The 18,520-nt window shown below is 37.1% G+C and overlaps 1 protein-coding gene and 1 pseudogene across 2 annotated transcripts in view; both read left to right on the forward strand.

Moving 5' to 3' along the window:
• UBE2V2 (ubiquitin conjugating enzyme E2 V2) overlaps positions 1–8,656 on the forward strand; it is a 28,257-nt gene extending 19,601 nt beyond the window's left edge. For both annotated transcript variants that reach the window (XM_015619114.2, XM_015619115.3), the window contains exons 3-4: positions 536–661; positions 6,239–8,656. In XM_015619114.2, the coding sequence (XP_015474600.1) occupies positions 536–661; positions 6,239–6,385 (273 nt within the window). In that variant the 3' untranslated portion in view covers positions 6,386–8,656. The remainder of the gene's footprint in view (positions 1–535; positions 662–6,238) is intronic.
• A 7,477-nt stretch (positions 8,657–16,133) lies between these two features.
• The window catches only part of LOC117245405, a 76,735-nt pseudogene continuing 74,348 nt past the window's right edge, over positions 16,134–18,520 (forward strand).

Genomic DNA, 18,520 nt, shown 5'->3' on the forward strand with positions numbered 1-18,520 from the left:
CAGAAATTTCAGATATTTTCTGTAGTGATAACTACTTCCAGAATATGTTTCTTTTACAGGTTATATTTTTACTTTGTTTTTGGTTGTATCTTAACTGTTGAGTTATTGGCATCTCCATCATTTTCCATTTCCAATTTTTTTTCAGTGTTAGGTATTTCATTATAGGGGAAGGTGGTGATTTTCCTAAAGCTAATTGATTTCTCCTAATCCTGTATTGTGCCGCTGTTGTTTTGAGGATGCAAGTGAATAGAAAGGATGAGAGTACATGTGAATTAAAAACAGAATTGTATTAAAACTTGTCTATGGTATAGTCAATAAGCAGTGTAATTTATGCATAATCATGAAGTAATCAATATAACCTAAACAGTGAAAATCAGTCAGCAATCCAAGACCTTCAGCTGGTACACGATGGTAACAAATTTATATTTATTTCATATTTCTTATTCGTTATTCCTCTTGCCTTTGTTCTGTTTTAAAAAAATTCTTAATATTTAGCTTTCAGTGAAATGCATTAGTGTGTCTTTTTGCTTTCTAGACAAACTATGAAAACAGAATATACAGTCTGAAAGTAGAGTGTGGACCTAAATACCCAGAAGCACCTCCTACAGTTAGATTTGTAACTAAAATTAATATGAATGGAATAAATAATTCCAATGGAATGGTAAGTTGAAATGGTAAGATCAACTATATTGTTAATTTATACTAAAAAGTATTTCCATGAAAATCAGGTGAGGAATATGGTTGTTGGACAGGGATTTTGTGTTTAATTTTTATAATACAGATTGAATTTTGGTGGCCTACTTCTTTAAATATTTTTGGCTTTTTGTGGCTTACCAATGAGACAAGCATTATTTGTATTGAGACAGTTGTTTCTTTTAAATGAAGATGGAGGTTTTAGTTTTGAACAGGAGAACAGTAAGTGTTTAAGCTGTGTGTAGGTATTTCCCTCATAATACTCTTATAAAAGGGGGATTAGTTTCTTATTGTATCAGGAGTATTACAAACTCTCTCTGATGTTTCCACTAATTAAAAATGGAGGTTATTCCTGATGAGACTCATTCTGGGTATATTAACTTGCCTGTAATAAACTGGTGTATTTATACTCTTGTTTCCTTTGTACTGGATTTATTCAAATCCAAGGTGATTCTGAACTTTGGTCTTAAAACCTTTCGAATAACTGGTAATCACTTGCATTTTAAAGATCAATTTGCAATAAATTACTTTCACTGATCCTGCAGTTAGGGTGGAATGAGTTCAGAGATGTCAACTGTGGCAGCAGCTCAAGCAAGTTTGTTACTCTGTTACTTACCAGATGCTTAAATACTGTGAGCAGGTGCCCCTTCGCTCAGGGAGAGGAGGTGTGAACTGGCTTGCGTTTTCAGTGGTGTGTGTGTGTGTATCAGCAGGAAACACAGTCACATTTGTGTGTGCATTTGTCTTTAGCGAATGCAGAGTAATTGGGTTAAGGTAATACCTAAAGCTGCGATAGCATCTTTGGATTTTAAATAATTTGTAAGATTTAAAAGAAAGATGGACTTGCATTTCTGTAATTAACACTACTGAGCTGTGAATCTCAAGTGTCTCAGTAACTGTAGCCGGGAAAGAGGTTCTCAGAGGATCTTTTGAGCTGTTGTAGGTTGTAGAGTAGTGTTCTGGTTGGTCATCTAAAGCTAGTGCACTAATACTTCAGAAATAATCTAAAATTACTCTGAAAATACTTTTACGTAGCTAACAATCTTACTCTACCTGATGATCCTGTTAAAATTGCTATCTGCAAATTGGCTCATGCCCTTAATCACAGCTGTGGCTTGTTGTCTAAGGGTGTGTGTTTATTGAGAAGTTGTGAGAAGCAGAAGCTGCTTGTAGTGTGTTTGGAAGATGATTTTCATACCTCTTCCTAGGACAATAGGAATATGTATTATTGTGATTCAGTGAAGAGCTATGCTCTCATGGCTCTCATGGCTTCATCTCTGCATACCCCAAGATATAGGTGTTTGTTTTCAGAAGCAGGAGCTTAGACTAGCAGAGCCTGAAGGCTCATGTTTACTGAAGCCAGTAAGTTTGAGCTTTTATTTGGAGAAGTCTACACTTGCTCAGTTTGCTGAGAAACAAGGTGACTACTGTAACAGCAAATCTGCCTGGTCATTTTAAAAGTACTGTTCAAATTGAGCCATTGTTCCAGGAAAATTTGATTTGAATGAGTTAATAAGCTTGCATCAAACCATCATTAATTGTCCTCCCCAAAACATAAACTTGTGTATCTTATGAAGGATTTGCTATGCAAATATATAACTTCTTTTTCTAATGGATTTAAATAGGAATAAATAGTATTTTTAATTAAAAGGATTTTCATAGGTAATGAATTTAAAACACATTTATTATGTAATTTTTAATGTGGCCATTGTCCCAGTGCCTTGCATTTTATCTTGTCTTTGTAGTCATTAAAGAAATGGTGAAATAAACAGTGGGGGCATGTTCAGCATCCTGGAGCAGTTAATATTGCTGCTTCATGATAATTTCTTCATGTTTCCTCCAAGTTGTTCTCCTGCTTTCCGGTCATCTTTCATTTAATAGATCGTAAGTGGCTTGCTGCATTCATCTGCAGACTTCCTGTTCTGTCCATGCTTCTGCATGCACCCTGGGTTTTGACATGTGGCCAGCTTTTGGTCACATTGCTTATAGATGTCAGGAAGAAGTTGTGGCTTGCTGAAAAGAGACGTGAGACAAACAGCAGCTGAAATTGTTTTATTTTAGCAGATTATGCTCAAAATATTTGTAATGTTGTTAAGATGGGCTTGTGTGGCAGTTAACATATGTGGAAAAGTAGGGCCCATACTGGGAGTTTTAGAGGGTGATAATTTCTGTTGAGTTAGAGTGTGAGTGGTGGAGGGGAAAGATGAATCAGTACAGTTACTAGGGATCTAAGAAACTATTCTCATACTGCCCTGTGGGCAGTGGTTCTCAACTTTCTTCGCTTAAAAATCCCTTTACACTTCGCATGAAAATGACATGTATGTAAAGAATTTATCAATACTGACAAGTACAACTTTATTGACTTTCTGGATTATTCTGTGAGAGAAGAGTTTGTAAGTAACTTTTCTGCCAGCAGCGTATCTTCAGGAATCACTGTTCAGTAAATTTAGTGCAGGAAAGGAGAGAACTAAATCAGGAATATTCAAAAGACTTAGATGCTCTGTGGCACCATGTTAAATTGTCTTTTCTTATCTGCAAGTTAGTTTTTTACGGGTTTTTTCTTTTTAATTTACCTATGGAACTTCTGTATTTGTATACAGAATTAGATTACTAAGGTCAGAAAAACCAGTCCAAGTACTGGTGTAGAGCTGGACAAAATGCTTTTATGTGCAAATGTCATCACAGTTGTAAAACTGTAGATTATCATTCTTAATGCTACAAGGTCTTTTCTCTTGGAGGCTGAGGTACCACATGTTGATAAAACACAGGTTGCATTCTATTGTGCTGTTTATTTTCCTCTTTTCTTTTGAGGTTGTCTGATTTTTGCATCTGTGATAGTGTTCCACCTCAGTCTGTCTTGCAGGATTTGCAATCACTTCTGTTTATTTAGATACCATTTACAGCTGGAAGTACTTGTTTCATTTTACATCACTTGGGACTCTCAGCTGTAAATCTGTAAGCTGTCCAGTTACTGCTTTGAGTATGTTCGCTGTAGACATTTGCTACTTGTTGAAGTTACTTGGAACATGATAAACACTGAATACTTTGCATCATTGTGTAAAATAATTTGTTTTATTTTCAACTGTTTAGAAAAAAATAATGCATTTTATGTGTTGCATCTCTTGCTGTTGTTCAAGGTTCTACTGTGGTGTACCCACCCAATAAAATATTCTAAATAAAAATGTCTTCAGATTGCAGTTTGCAGTTTTATTAGCTTTTATGTGACCTTGAAATGTCTCCCTCTGTGTTCCAGGGTGTGCTTTTGAAAATTACCTAATGCTTTTGTGTGATTTGAACATAGTTTGTGCCACACTCTTAAATGTCTTGTCATTGTTCTTCATAAAGTCAGTTTATTATGCACTAGATTGGAAATTAATTCTTCAAGACAGAAAACAGAACCTGAGCCAAAATCTTTACTGCTGCAAGATGTTACAGAAGAAGTTTGTGACTTGCAGAAAAGAGACTTGAGATAAACAAGCAACAAAAATGTCATGTTGCAGCAGTCTTTAGTCAGAAAACATTCATAGCAATATTAGAGTTTGCAGTCTGTGAGTTTTTTTGTTGCAAATTCACAGCAAAAAAGAAAAGCAAGAGGAGCTTACTCTTAAGTGATCAGCTCTTGTGTTCCAGTCTTTGTAGAACTGAATTCTTTGAACAGCAGTGGTGACTGGCTACTGTGTGCTGTAACTGAGGCACACATCCTGACCTGAGGGAGCTGACAAAGGCAAAATTGAGAAGCAAGAAGGAAAATAGTGTGAAAACAGAATTTCCAGACTGAAGATAGATGTTCATTTCTGTAGTCCCAGAGTAACTTCCTTGTCAGCCATTTTGCCTCCCATCTACCATGTTAAGCCAAATCCCCTTTTAAAAAAGTAGTAATAATACAGGAATTACAGTGATGATTTCACCAGTGCTAACTTTAAAAACCTTTCTGTATTAGCTCCTACATTCATGTATTTTGAACTGGCATGATGTTGCTGCATAACAGAGCTTTTCTTTTGATGCTGTTTTTCTTTTTTTATCAAATGCTTGCAATAATTATTAAGTAACCTGACTGTCATTCGTACTGTAGCTTCATGATACACTGTTGTTGGCAGGGTGTCAGTTGAAGCAGAACATTGCATTAAAAGAAATGCCTTTAAGTGCTGAGCTGTAAATAAGGTCAAGGATCCTGCTTAGGGACTTCTTTCCAAGGAGGTGTTTTAAGCTGTGTGGATTCTGTCAGTTCAGTTCAGAAAATATGTCCCTGTACATAGTTTACCTGAGCTGATAGGCAGTAGCACTGTAAAAGGAACAAGAGAGGGAACAGAAGTTTCTTGGGATAGTTTTGCTGCCCAAGCCAGCATGTTGTTAAACCTTGGCCTCAGTTTCCTCCTACAAAAAGGTTTAGTCTCATCTGGTGTTCTGAAAATAGTCTCACTTCAAATAATCTAGAAAAAAAAACATCTGTGTTAACATTCTTATTTCTGATTCCAGGTTTTTTTTTCTTTCAGCTTGCCCTAATTAAGATGGGATAAGAAACTTCTTGATGTTTTATGCTGCCTAAATCATAAAACAATGGTTTCCAGCACTCTTGTAGCCATGTGGGCTGCAACTCTACCAAAGGAATCCAGTAGCATGCAATAGCCCTGTTCCTGCCCCAGGGCCTGCTTTGCAGTTGCACAGCTGTAGGCCCCTCTGTGTTAGGTTTCTTCATGCAGGGGCTGGAACTTAACCTGCTGCCAAAACAATTCCCAGGATGACTTTCAATTGCTGACTTTCCTATGGAAACCTCCCCGTTATAATATAATTGTGTAAATTGTCCCACAGGTTTTATAAACGCATAGGAGAAGTCCCATGTCCTTTCCTTTCAGTTCATATTCCAGTTGGTAAGTGATGTACAGTAATCTTCACGGCTCCGTAAGATGACTTACTGTGAGAAGGATGCAAAGAACTAAGAAATGTCTGAGCATTACAAATCAGTTATTTCAGTATTTCAAGACATTTCTTAGTACGTGTAGTGGCTCTAGATGTATCAGAAGCACGGTGTAATATCGATGTGAAAGAAATCACTAACAATGCTTGTAGCAAAGAACTAGTAAGGGAAATGTTCTTTTAGAAAGGTGTACTATGGACGCTTGTGTGGCAGGTTCTTTTAAAGAACTGAGAAAATCCAGGTGCATATATTAGCGTAGTGAAGGTGATCACTTGTTTCTTTTTTGGGGGTAATTTGAAAAAAAACTATAAATTTTGCGAGATAGCAGCTCCAGTTTTGCAGTGAACAGTTTGCTGATGTCCTCCTCCCCTCCTCCTTTCCTTCTCACTAATATAAGTAGCAGCACAGATGGAAGGGTCCACCTGCATGGATTTTATTGCAGAATCTGTATCTGTGTGTAAGTATGTAGTGGTTTTCCTTAAAATAATTTAGGATGACAGGGACTTCATGCCACAGAGAAGGTGTCAGGGAATGCTTAGACCGTTTCATAGAGCAATTAGGTCGATAACAGTTATTTATGTAGAGATTTTGTGTTCCATCTTAAATTAGATTTCTCTCTTCTTTTTCCAGGTGGATGCACGGAGCATACCAGTCTTAGCAAAATGGCAAAATTCATATAGCATTAAAGTTGTACTTCAAGAGCTAAGACGTCTAATGATGTCCAAAGAAAATATGAAGCTTCCACAACCTCCAGAGGGACAAACTTACAATAATTAATTTTAGCTGATTCTCAAACTTCTGTCTTAAAACAACAACCTTCTACTCATGTAATGTCTTGATTAAATCTCACAATGCAAACACCCACACATTAAAGAATTTCAGCTGGTATACATGACCTGGACATTTGTAAGAATATATATAATATATGTATGCCCAATATGTTTTCAGGCACTATGGGAGAAAAAGGCAGCACAATTATTTTTTTTCTCTTATTGAGGCACTGTCATTTAAGCGTAAGCCTGAAATAGCCTATACTTGGAATTCAGGTTTTACAAGATGAAAGCATGACAGAAAGTGTCAGATTGCTGTGGAATAATATATGTTACTGAAAATAATTTCTGGAGAAGGCAAAATATAAATGGCATGCTTTATCCATCTTGCTTAGTAAAAGAGCTGCAGTTAAATTTGTTTTAAGGTAGCAGGTACAGTGAATACCGTTGCTCATCTTGTTTAATTTTGCAAGGGTGTGGGTGCCGACTACTAGTAGTGTCACAAAGTATGTTCAGGATTGTTTTGATACCTGTATTTATAAAATGGGGGGATTAATTTCTGTTAAGCAGCTCCTGTGTTACATGTATTGGACATGGCAAATATTTGTTTACAGTCTTTGTTCTAATAAACCATGCATTTAAGTTTTAGTGAAACAAAGGAAATGTATGGATATGTGATTGAGATTAAAGTTAGTCTTAAAATGTAAATAAAATGTGGAAAGTGTCTGAGGCTGTGCCATTTCTATAATAGTCATGTAATATATGTACAGTAACTGGCAGAAGTAGTGGAAAGCCAAACATAATATTGCTGCTGGTGTTACGTGCACCTTTTGTTCTTATCACTTTTGTATCGTTAGTTTACTTGAGAGGTCAAGATATTCCATATGTTGCAGGGGAGTAAGTTCTGTTACCTGTAGTATCAGTTCTTTAGACAAACTTGCACTCTGTGTGTGTGTATATAAAATAGTTAAAAAAAAACAACCAAACACCAAACCAACCCCAAAATAAAAACAAACAAAACTCACTTGCCTACTCATCTTCCCTTTAGTTCCCCTCCAGATTCTTTCAAGAAATGAGCATAACTTTCACTTTGCTTACTTGACCTCTAAGCAGTTTTCAGATCACATTGCTGAAGTTTGTCCTACTTCTCAGTCCTTTGTCTTGCTTTCTTGCATCTTTTCCTCTTTTATGTTACTTGCCTTTTTTTTCTTGTCTGTTCCGCTTTTGCCTTTTCTGAAACACACAAAAAAGAAACTTCAGGAAGCTTTACTAAAAATCACACCTGTGCTACAGATCATCATATTTCCATCTGCTTAACATGAATCATTTGTTGTGATGCCACTGTTTGTAGCTAGAAGCTTTCTGCCTTTCCTGCAGTCCTTAGTCTGTTTTTTCAGTGTATTCTGTCTGGTGGGAACACTGGTTTTATTTCTGTTACTGATTTCTCATAGGCAAGTAATTAATGCTATTCTTGTGGATATTACACCTTCTTTCCCTGCCCCTCACCTTGGAGAATACAAACCTTTGTTCATTTTTGTGAGAATATGTAACATTGGGAGTGAGTCAGCTGTTTGCATTCAAAGTTTTATTTAGTGGTTATTTTGAAAAAGTGGATATAAGCAAAAGCCATCAACATCTAGGTAACTTTCTTTGATAAGACTTTGTTTCTGATGTAAACAATGAAAAGCAATAAACTAGGTATTTTTTTTTTTTTTTAAGGGAAGGGGTTGATTGAGATTTGTCAATTTATGCTTTTTAGACAAATTGGGCACTTCCAGAATTGGTGGATTTATAGCTGCCAGCTACCTCGTGTCTGTATTTATATATCATTTGTGATGGTTTGGCTGAAGTGCATTGCAACATTTTTTTTCCCTTGTTTTAATTTGAATGATTTTGATGCCATTAAATCTTCTTTCTGACACTAACACTGCTAAGCTATAATTAATTAAAATAATGGAACTGTACAGTTCTGAGATGTGAATTTTTGGGAAGATAACAAAAACTGTTGAGCGAATGCTTGTAGACTATTACTTGGTAACATACTTTAAGAGACTGGCTTATTCACAGAGCATGAAGAAGAGCCTATTGTTTGCATGGTTGTGTGTGGTGCAAGGTGATCCTGTAATAGTCTGTCCATTTGTATAGCTGAGAATCTGCATATCCAGCTCTAAACAGATGCATTTTGCAGAAGGAAAAATTGGTTCTGGAGGGAGTTAAGCTGATCTCTGACACTGGAGTATGTAATACACCGATGACTATAAAAATATTCCTGCAGTGATCTTAGGTGTGTTGGTTTTCAATTTTGCTCACACTGGGACAAGTCTGAAGTGTAATTCATTATGAAATTTTAAAATGTCTTCAACTACTGCATGAAGTTCAGAGCCTTCTCAAAACTCTGCTACTACCTGAAGAAGATTTTGAAGCACTGTGCTTACTCTCCTCCAGAAAAGTTGTTTTGCAAGTGTCTGTGTCTGATCAATGTTTACTTCAAATTTGCTTTCTCATATTCTTATGGTCTCCTTAGCTAGCCTACTTAGATGACAGAATATTCATTTCCCTCTCACGAGTATTTGATTTGTGTTATATTATTTTGACAATATTTGAATTTGCTGTTGCTACCAAACGTGTATTTTTATTTTTTTTTTTCCTTTTCAAACCCATATTTGAATATCTTGCAAAGCAGAGCACCATTTGAAACCAATTGAGTAAGGGACAAAGTGGAAAATCTCTAAATACATCTTTTTGTGTTGATGGTCATTGGCTGGGATTTAAACCAGCTTTGTGCTTTGAAGCATTGCCAAAGTTCTTGTGTTTTGGTTTTTCGAGGCAGGGATACGTTTTCTGTGAAGCAAAGAAAAAATGCCAAAGATGGTATGATTCATACTTTGTTAAACCTTAAAATACAATGAGCAAGCCTATGGAAGTAGCCACATTACAAATCATGTGCCTTACTCATAGATAATAAAGTACAGAAAACGTTGCAAGGTGTGAAGGGACCAATGGCCTTGATTGCTCTCTTCCTGAATGCAAGCTGAGGATACTTTTCACCAAGGAAGACAGAGTCAGCAGTGCATCCCTCAACTGTTATCAAATAAATGCGTAATGCACATTCCTCCTAAATGTTTGTTACTGTATAGGGGATACCTAAATAAAAACTTCAGTGCATATTATGAAAGGTGATCATCTATAATGGTAACAACTGCATAATTAGACAAGTGTTTGTGTTTTACATGGTTACTCATATAGTTAGTTTGTAGTTATTTAGTAGCTTTTGGGACAATAACTCAAGGCCTAAAAATATTTGTTACACTTCTCTTTTGCTCTCTTTTGATGCAGAAGACACACTTGGTAGGCCACCAGATAATTGTACTGTAGCAGAAGCAGGATGTCTGACTACTACTTGCTTTAATTCTGGCCTCTAGTTTATGAGAACTCAGACAGATTGCCCTGATATGGCTAATTTCTGCTGCTAGAGGAGGAGCAAACTGGTACTAAACAAGTCTGAGTGCGTTACTGTACCAAAGAAAGATGACTTAAAACTCCTGTTGGTCTTTTATGTGAGTAAAATTCCAGATAGATCTGAAGCAGTGAGACAAAATATGTTTCTCGTCAATGTTTCTAAATAATGTGTTCAGAACTCTTGTGAAGCTTGAAAGATTTATGAGGTGGGGAGGTATTGGAGGAACATGACTGTCTGTAGTCTTTATTTAATAATAATGATAATAAATTAAAAAAAAGAAAAAGCTTTAAAACTTGTTAATCCATCTGTTTTAACTCTCTCTGTTGAAGTAATCGTGGGAGATGTTTTTTCTGTTTCTTGTTCTGCTGATTGCCTTATTCCCCGAATCAATGTGCTGTATATTTTCTGTTGAAGACCCAACTGGTCATGGGCTAAAGTGTGAAGAATGTAATGCTGGAAGTATAAGAATAACATACTTGATGCTTAAAAAACTCCTCAGAAAATAACTTCTTACATTACCATAATGTTACTGTCATAGTAGTCATAGTGGTTTATAATTTTGTGGGTTTTTTTCTTTTCTTTTTTTTTTTTTTAATAAATGGATGTATACTTTCAGCTTAATTTGTAAAGAGCTGTAAGTTTATGTACAGCCAATTCTATTCTTTAAAATACATGTAAGCTAACTGTCAAGTAGTATTTCCATATTCAAGCAGTTCTATAAAGTTTTTTAGTCTTTACCATTTTAAAAGTGATAAATATTAAAAATATTATTTATATAAGCAACAAACAGTATAAATTGGTAACTTAATGGAAGATGTTGAGATAATGCACACATAACCAGTGTTTTAGACCTCTTGATAAAATTTGTGTTTTCTATACTAACTTATGACTTTTCACCATTTCTTAACAGCAGCATCCCAACCTTCTGTGTTTTTGCAAAGACAGAAAGTACTTTAGACCTGATTAGCATAAAAGATTTGATAGTCAAAATGCCTTAGCAAAAATAAACAGAGCTCTGAAGACTGCAAGAAGATTAAATCAGACTGGCAACAGGGAAGAAGATTGAATCAATTTCTACAAGTAGAAAAGATGTTGCAAAAATGTATAAGCTTGTTTGTATGCTGTTTAACCAAATCATTGCAGTAAAAAATTACTAGCCCTCCTAGAATAGTATATAAGCATATGTAGCCCACAGTAAATTCAGATTCTGATCACCAGTCAGTTGTCCCTGTCTCTCTCAATCGCTGATGCTTCTGCTTCTAATATAAGCAGTACAGATTAAATGTAAACATGGTTTTGTAATCTATAAACTATGTAGTTTAGGTTAGAAAACCCCAAACTGTATATTTGTTAAATCAGAAGTACCGAAGGAATGGCTGTGCAGTCATACTGTGAAGGTTTTCCTAAGCTGGTTTGTACTTGTTCCCACTCTCCTCCCTGCTGATTGTCACAGGTGTGTAGGTATGCTGATTTAACACATTGGCTATTTCAATTAAATATTACTGTTATTATTATACTGTATTATTATTATTTTTAGGCATGCGGGAATGACAAGTGAAAGGGGGAAGGGTTTGATTTCCCTCTGCAGTTTCTACTAAAAACTATCAAGGAAAGAAGAAATCTGGTAAACGCACCCCTTACTGACTTGACTTGAAAATAGCACATGAAGAATTTTCTGTATTTTTTCCAGTTATCATAGAAATAAGAGCTGTTTCAATTAGGATGAGAGCAGCTCAAACAGAGCTGTGAAGTTGTCATGAAGATATGGAAGAGGGTGTTTCTAGAAGATCTTACAGCATCATGAAAATTGGGTTAATATAGGAGTGAGGGTTCAGTTTTGTAGAATGGCTTTGGGAAATGATGTTGTGTTTGGAACTCCCTAAAGTCAGCCTCACAGGTCTTAACCCAATTCTCTTCATCTCCTTCGCTTCTTAAAGATAGAATATTCCTGCATACAATTGTTAAAACATTGCAGTGGACACAGGAGGTTGAGATGACTTTGTCTTTAAGTTTTGGCAAAGCTTGCTCCAATGAGGAGCTGTGTAAACCAGAAGCATGGGAGTGTGTGGTGGTGACAACTGGCTCTTTAATTTCTGCATTCATCCAAGTGGTTGGTGATCAGCAGTTTTGTGTTTAAATGTGTGCATGTAGTTAAGAAAGTCAATACTATTCTGAGAAAAGTCTATACTATTACTGAGAAAAGCCTGTACTAAAAGCTCTGCTTTTGTAATGGCATTGGGCAAATTGCCAACAGCCCTGACCTTTTCTGGCTGATGGATTCCTCCAGTGTTTGTTGTTTGCACGACTGCAGTTCTGGGAGAGAGCATTATTTCCCATTTCTGGGAGGTATGTTGCACTTTGAACTCTGGGACTGCCTGCTTCTGAGAAATTTAAAATAACTCCTCACCACAACATCACAATTTGAGGATTTGTGGAGATGGTCATAGTCATTTTGGGTTGTGTTTTCTGAAGTGATTTCTCGTCATATGTACGTTGTTTTTCTGTCTGAAGATTTGCAGATTCAATTTTACTATATTGTGTGATACTACTAACCTGTTGCACTATGTGAGATTTATTACAGCGTTATCAGAAAATGTTTCAACATCTATGACCTTTAAGTCAGCATCATATGTATGAGTTAGTTGTTGCATTTATAGAAAAATTCCCATTCCATGTTAGTACTATACTTTCATTCCTTAAATGCTGTAACTTTGAAATACTGAAATAATATGAAAGTTGATAGCCATGACGTTTCTAGTTAACGATGTCTTTATATCTCTGTTCAATGACTGTGATAATTATTTGGTTCCTTGAGCTGTCATTCAGTTTGCACATTAAACACTCATTATTTGAAGTCTTTGAGTGTCACCTCAATTAGTAATGTAATGGTTTTTGATCTTTGGAGTGGGATGCTGTGAACAGAGTACTGCTTCAGAAGCTCTTCATTCTACCACTATGCTTTCAATCTGTTGAAAAATATATTCTGAAATGCTCGTGTTCTTTACAGTAGAAACTATTTCTTCTGACATTTCAAAACCTTCTCACTGTTACCTTCAGGTTTGTTTGGAATTGATGTGTTACTCAGGCAGTGTTAACAGCATTAACTCTCAGTCTCTAATCCTTTATTGTACTTTTCTGATTGTATGATCACATAATATCTGTATGATTCTAGTATTAAAACTAAAGCCAACAAGAATGGTGCACTGCTTTACTTGACAGATGGGCAAATCATATAAATGAGCCTGTGTCTGAAGACAGAAGGGCACTGGAGAGGGAAGAAATTATTATCATTAAGTGCATACAACTCCTGACACCATTTAAAAAGTACATGGTTCTCTGTGTACTTAAAACTGAGATGCCAACTAAGTATTTGCCTGATTTTTTACATGCTTGCCACGATAGAGTTCAAATTACATTATAGAGCTGTCTAGATAGAGGGGTGACAAGTAACTTGTGCTCAGGTAGGAGGGGTTTAGTACAACTACAGCAAGAATTAGAGTTCTGTGGTAGTTGCTTTTGTGTGTAGTAGCTGGAATCTGATTTATGTCTGTACTATTTAAAGACAAGTGGAAAAATGTCTTAGTATTAAATTCATGCTGTTATCTCTACTGCCATTTGGTGGGTAGTTTTTATTTGCTCTGGCTTCTAATTTAGCAACTCTATGTATTTTCATAGTATTAGTCGGGGTTATTCCATCCTGGTCTTTTAAAGGATAAAGAACACATATAATGCATGCATACATGTACTCTTACACTTACAAAGCATTTAGGCAAATAAAAATGTGTTCTTCCTTCTTCTCAGTTGTTTGGGAGAGGAGTTAGATGAGCTAGCCTAAAACTTTGTTTTTGGAATGGCCAGCTGCTGCTATGTGGTAGTTGTGTTTCTGGCGTGGTGGCACACCTTGCCTGTCACCCAGGTCACCAAGTAGCAGAGCTCCAATTTTTTTCTGGTCTTTCTAGTTTCAAGGGAGCTACTTTCCAGGTCCTAACTGAAGGCAGCCTGGCTCAGCACACTTATGTTTACCAAGGAAGAGAGAACTGTGCCAGTGTCTGCCCACCCTCTTTATTTGGCTATTGCCCTTTTTGCAGAGTCCCATGGCCTACATGGAAGCTGCTCAGGAGTGGAGCAACCACTCTGTAGCTCCCAAATGGGGTCTTGGCAGCTTAAAAGCATGGGTTCTCCCCACACTGGCCTTTCAAAACTCTTTCCTAACTGAGTAAAATTCAATTTATAACTTCTCAAAGCATTTACGCAAAGAAGTGCGTAGGTAGCTTTTAGTGATGATGAGCACAGATTCCCTCTTTCCCTCCTTGTCTCCAAAGCAGCCATTCCCAATTAGGCTGTGATGGGGTAAGAACACTTTTAAGTCAGGTAGCATGCCTTGCAGAGGTCAGAAATTATTGAAAAACCTGGGAACTTGTTGCAGCCTGTATTCTCAGGTCTCTTTACATAGGGGAGGACATTTTATGTTCCAGTATTGAGAAGGTATTTTTTCATCATTGCCTCTGAATTTCTTTATCCATGGCAAAACTTGAGTTTTATAAGCTCTTGAATAAGCAGAAAGATCCTTGTGTGATGTTTGGAGATAAAAGCATTGCAGAAAGCAGGACAATCCATATGCAAACTTCACAGAACTGAAAATACATAATCTCAAATACTTTTCAAAGGAAAGTTGAAGACATGTTCTGCACTGGGAGGTGTCAGTGTATGTAAGAGTGACAGCCAAAATGCATAGGTTTTGGGTCAAATTCTTTCGGGCTAATTAAGTAGTATGTATTCTTAGGAGAGGAATGTCTGGTGCAGAAGCTTTTACAGCCGCACAGTTCGCTTGTCTCTCAGTCTTCAGGTTTCATCATAAATGAACAAAGCTCCATGTATGTATGTGTTTTGCAAGGCCTTGTCTGTCCTTTGGAGAGTTGCCTCAACTCCTGCATCTTAGGGATGCAACAATGCCCCCCTGCAATCTCAAATCTTCTTTTTTCACCATTTAGCTTTTTAACCTTGGCCGTTTGTGCACTGCTTCTCAGAGGTTCATGAAATATATTTTAGATAAGTGAGTACACTGATGGGTTTAAGTTGACTGCAGAGGAGTCCATGGGGAATAAATAATTAGGGGTCAGAGTTCGAAAACACACTCTACTTTTTTTTTTAAAATTTGAATGCATGAAATTGCAAATGGGTGTTTGTGAGAATTTGAAGTACATCTGAGCCACTGCTGCAGAGACCAAGTCTGGTGGAAGAGGAGTTGCAGCTTTGGTTTTCTGGCAACTGGGGACAGCAAAGGCAAATGCTCGGGTGTGCTTTTACAGATGAGAATGATATTCCTGTTTGGGTAAAAAAAAGCTATCCTGTTTCTGTAACAAGTCATTGTGACATGGAATGAGGAATATCTGTGTCATCTGTGAGCAGTGTGACTTGGCCTCATCTGTTTCCCCTAGAAGTGTAGCTTTAGTTTTAGTGTTCCTCTCCCATCCCCCATCTGTATTGTTCAGTGGATTTTGTATTTTGGTTTGTGCTGCAATCTTTATAATACCCAGATCTATTCACATATACCATTTGGTCTTACAGAACTAGAAAATGGCATCATACAAATTCCCATGTTCCAGAAATAAATGGGCTAAATGCAGACCTTGGGGTAGCCAGTCTGGCATACCTGAATGAAATGGTGATGGGATCCCAGCCAGGATCTCTGCTTAGGTTTTCTTTTGCTTTGCTTTTCTTGCTTTGCTTCTGCTTTCTTCTGTGCCATTTTAACCTTAGAATAGGAGTAGTTAAACACAGTTTTTGTGCAAGCAGAGGTTAGCAGTCTAATCTCATTTTTGTGCTTAAACACAAAACCTAGGTTTGAACTTCTGTTTGTGAAGTGTTTACCACTTTTTATATTATTAGTGTACATAATCAGTCAGACACACCTGCTATTCCTTAATTCACCTTTGACTGGAGGGATTTAATTGATCACACAATGTGTATTTGTTGTCAGATAACTTCACTATGGAGATACTGGTGGCAGATAGATTTATTTCCCCATGTCTGAAGGAAGGTAACTTTTCTAATGTATTTACTGTTGCTCATAGCTATTCACACAGCTTCTGGCAGCAATTATTTTCTGCAGTCTTTGATTCCCACCTAGATCAATTCCCTTCAACTCATTCTCATTTTTGTCAGATTGGTTGTTGCCAGGACTGCAATTTGCATAGTACTTTTGAAGTGTCTAGAATGAAATGCCTGATTGAGCTGGCAAAAAACTCCAGTCATGGTGTAAGAAATTTGACTTAGGCCATTGCTATATCCTGACATGGATGTACTGCCTTGGGCAGTATTTCCTTCTTGACTGTGTGTTGTTATGTTGGAGAAGTGTGAGTAGTGGGCTACAAGGAAACTTTCAGCGTTGCAAAACCATAGGTCCAAAAGACTTTATTTTGAGTAATTTGCATGTGACTTGTGTAAAGAACTTTTCTTCTCTCTTGCCCTTTAGTACTCACAAATTCATAGCCACGAACTTTTTATATTTCTTCATTGCCTGGAAAAGAGAAGGCTTTGGGATGACCCAGTTGCCAGTACCTGAAGGGAGCCTACAAGAAGAACAGACTATTTACAAGGGCATGTAGTGACAGGACAAGGGGGTATGGCTTCAAACAGCCAGAGGATAGGTTTAGACTGGATATCAGGAAGAAATTTTTCACTGTGAGGGTGGTAAGGCACTGGAACAGGTTGCCTAGATAAGTTATAGGTGCCCCATCTGTGGAAGTGCTCAAGGTCAGGTTGGATGGAGCTCTGAGTAACCTGGTCTAGTGGAAGGTGTCCCTGTCCAAGGCAGAGGGGTTGGTGCTAGATGATCTTTAAGGTCCCTTCCAACCCAAACCATCCTGTGATTCTACGATTATTCAAGATGAGACCTTGCCAAATTGGTCCAAATTCCAGTTGGTGAAAAGCAGCAGAAATCCATTTGTACTCTTTCTTTGGTTACCAAAGTCATGTCTTGCAGGTGGAAAACACACAGAATGCTGCTGATTTTGATTTACAGTAAACATTTGACATGCATTGGGTCTTTTTCTCCTCTCCAAGCTGCCAACTTGCAAACTGCCTTGGGTAAAGCATCTGAGCTGTAGTAGCTTTGGTAGAGAGAATGCCTGCTAGCCCATGAAAATCTGGATTATTTGCCTTCACACAAAAAAACTTCTTTTGTGAGAAATGGCTGCAAGAGAAAACATACAGGTAAACTTACCTTAAATAGTGTTAAGTTACCTCTAAAGCTGTGTGTAATTTGGACACTCCAGGGAGATGCCTGATAGCAGAAGGAATTAAAAAAATGTTTCTTATTGTTTCTGTATACAGGAAAATATTTTGAATGTAGAAGTGGGCCAAGGGATTAAAGGCATATTTTGTAAGTGCTTATGTCTTTGCTCTTCACAATTTACTGAATATACAAAAAAGAATGAAATTATTAACCTCTCAATGTATACACCTTAAAAGGAAGAGACTTTTCAGAGGTTTGGGCAAATGTTCTTTTACTGAGACCTCTTGAAATTAATTATAATTAGTTTTTAAATTAGAACTAATTTTTAAAATTACTATTAAAAGTAATTAATTTCTTTTTTCTCTCAGCATAATCTGTAGGAACTGTGGTGTTTGAATCTCAGTAGGCCTGCTCTAGTCCTAGGTGATATCAAAATATATCTGTCATTATTACTGGTGCACAGTTATTAGAGAGGTGTAAGTTTAGGAAAGACATAAACTGGAGGTAAAAGTGCACATTTACATGATATGTGCTCAGTGCATTATTGCAGTCAAAGGAAACAGGGATTACTTTGAAATGTGTTCAGAGTGCTCTATCAAATGTTTCATTACTGGGTCATATAATTGATTTTGGTATGACATCAAGCATTCAACATCAGAGACCAGACTGAATTGGTACTTCTGTATTAAAAAAGACCCTAATCCAAAACCAAAGAATCCAACTGTATTCCTTACCCAAATGAAAATGGCTTTCACCTGAAGGAAAATCTTTGTTAATTGTACACTTTTAAAAGAGGTATTGGCAACATCAGCCTGTTGCTCAGGCAGTCACAGGTAATAATCAAAATGCTCTAAAAATGGAATTTGTGTCTTTGTGAGAGACAGCATGGCAAATAATCCTGTGTTGTGCTCTGAGAACTAACTGTGTCTTCCTGTTTCTAGAAAAGATCAGGATCGATGGCTGCTGATGGGGCTAATTGGAACAGCAGTGAGGTTGCTGGGTTTTTGATTCAGCAGATAATTATGTCTCTCATCAAATTGAAATGGAACCTGGTGGAAAATTACCTGCAGGTGAGCAAGAGGAAGTCAGAGTGACATTTTCTGTGTTAGTTTATTAGAAAATGCACAGTGTCAAGTTTTAACTGCCTGAAGGTGCTGCCTGTAGATGAGAGCATGGAGATCAGATCCCCTTGTGGTCCTTTGTGTACACACATGCTGGTGTCCTCTGCTACAACTTGGCCTATAGTACAGTATAATATCTGATTTTGTTCTTGTTATGGGATTGATGGAAGCAGTCTTTAAAATGCTGTGGCCTTCCACCTTGTATGCCAGAGGCATGTGATGCTTTAGGTCTGGGTGATATCCAAGGGAAGGGATTAACTTTCATTAAGGTACTTAGTGAGTGTGGACCTGGTATCAGACATATTATTACACTCTATGTCTGGG

The sequence above is a fragment of the Parus major genome, chromosome 2 (genome assembly GCF_001522545.3).
Source record: "Parus major isolate Abel chromosome 2, Parus_major1.1, whole genome shotgun sequence".
Classification (NCBI taxonomy): Eukaryota; Metazoa; Chordata; class Aves; order Passeriformes; family Paridae; genus Parus; species Parus major.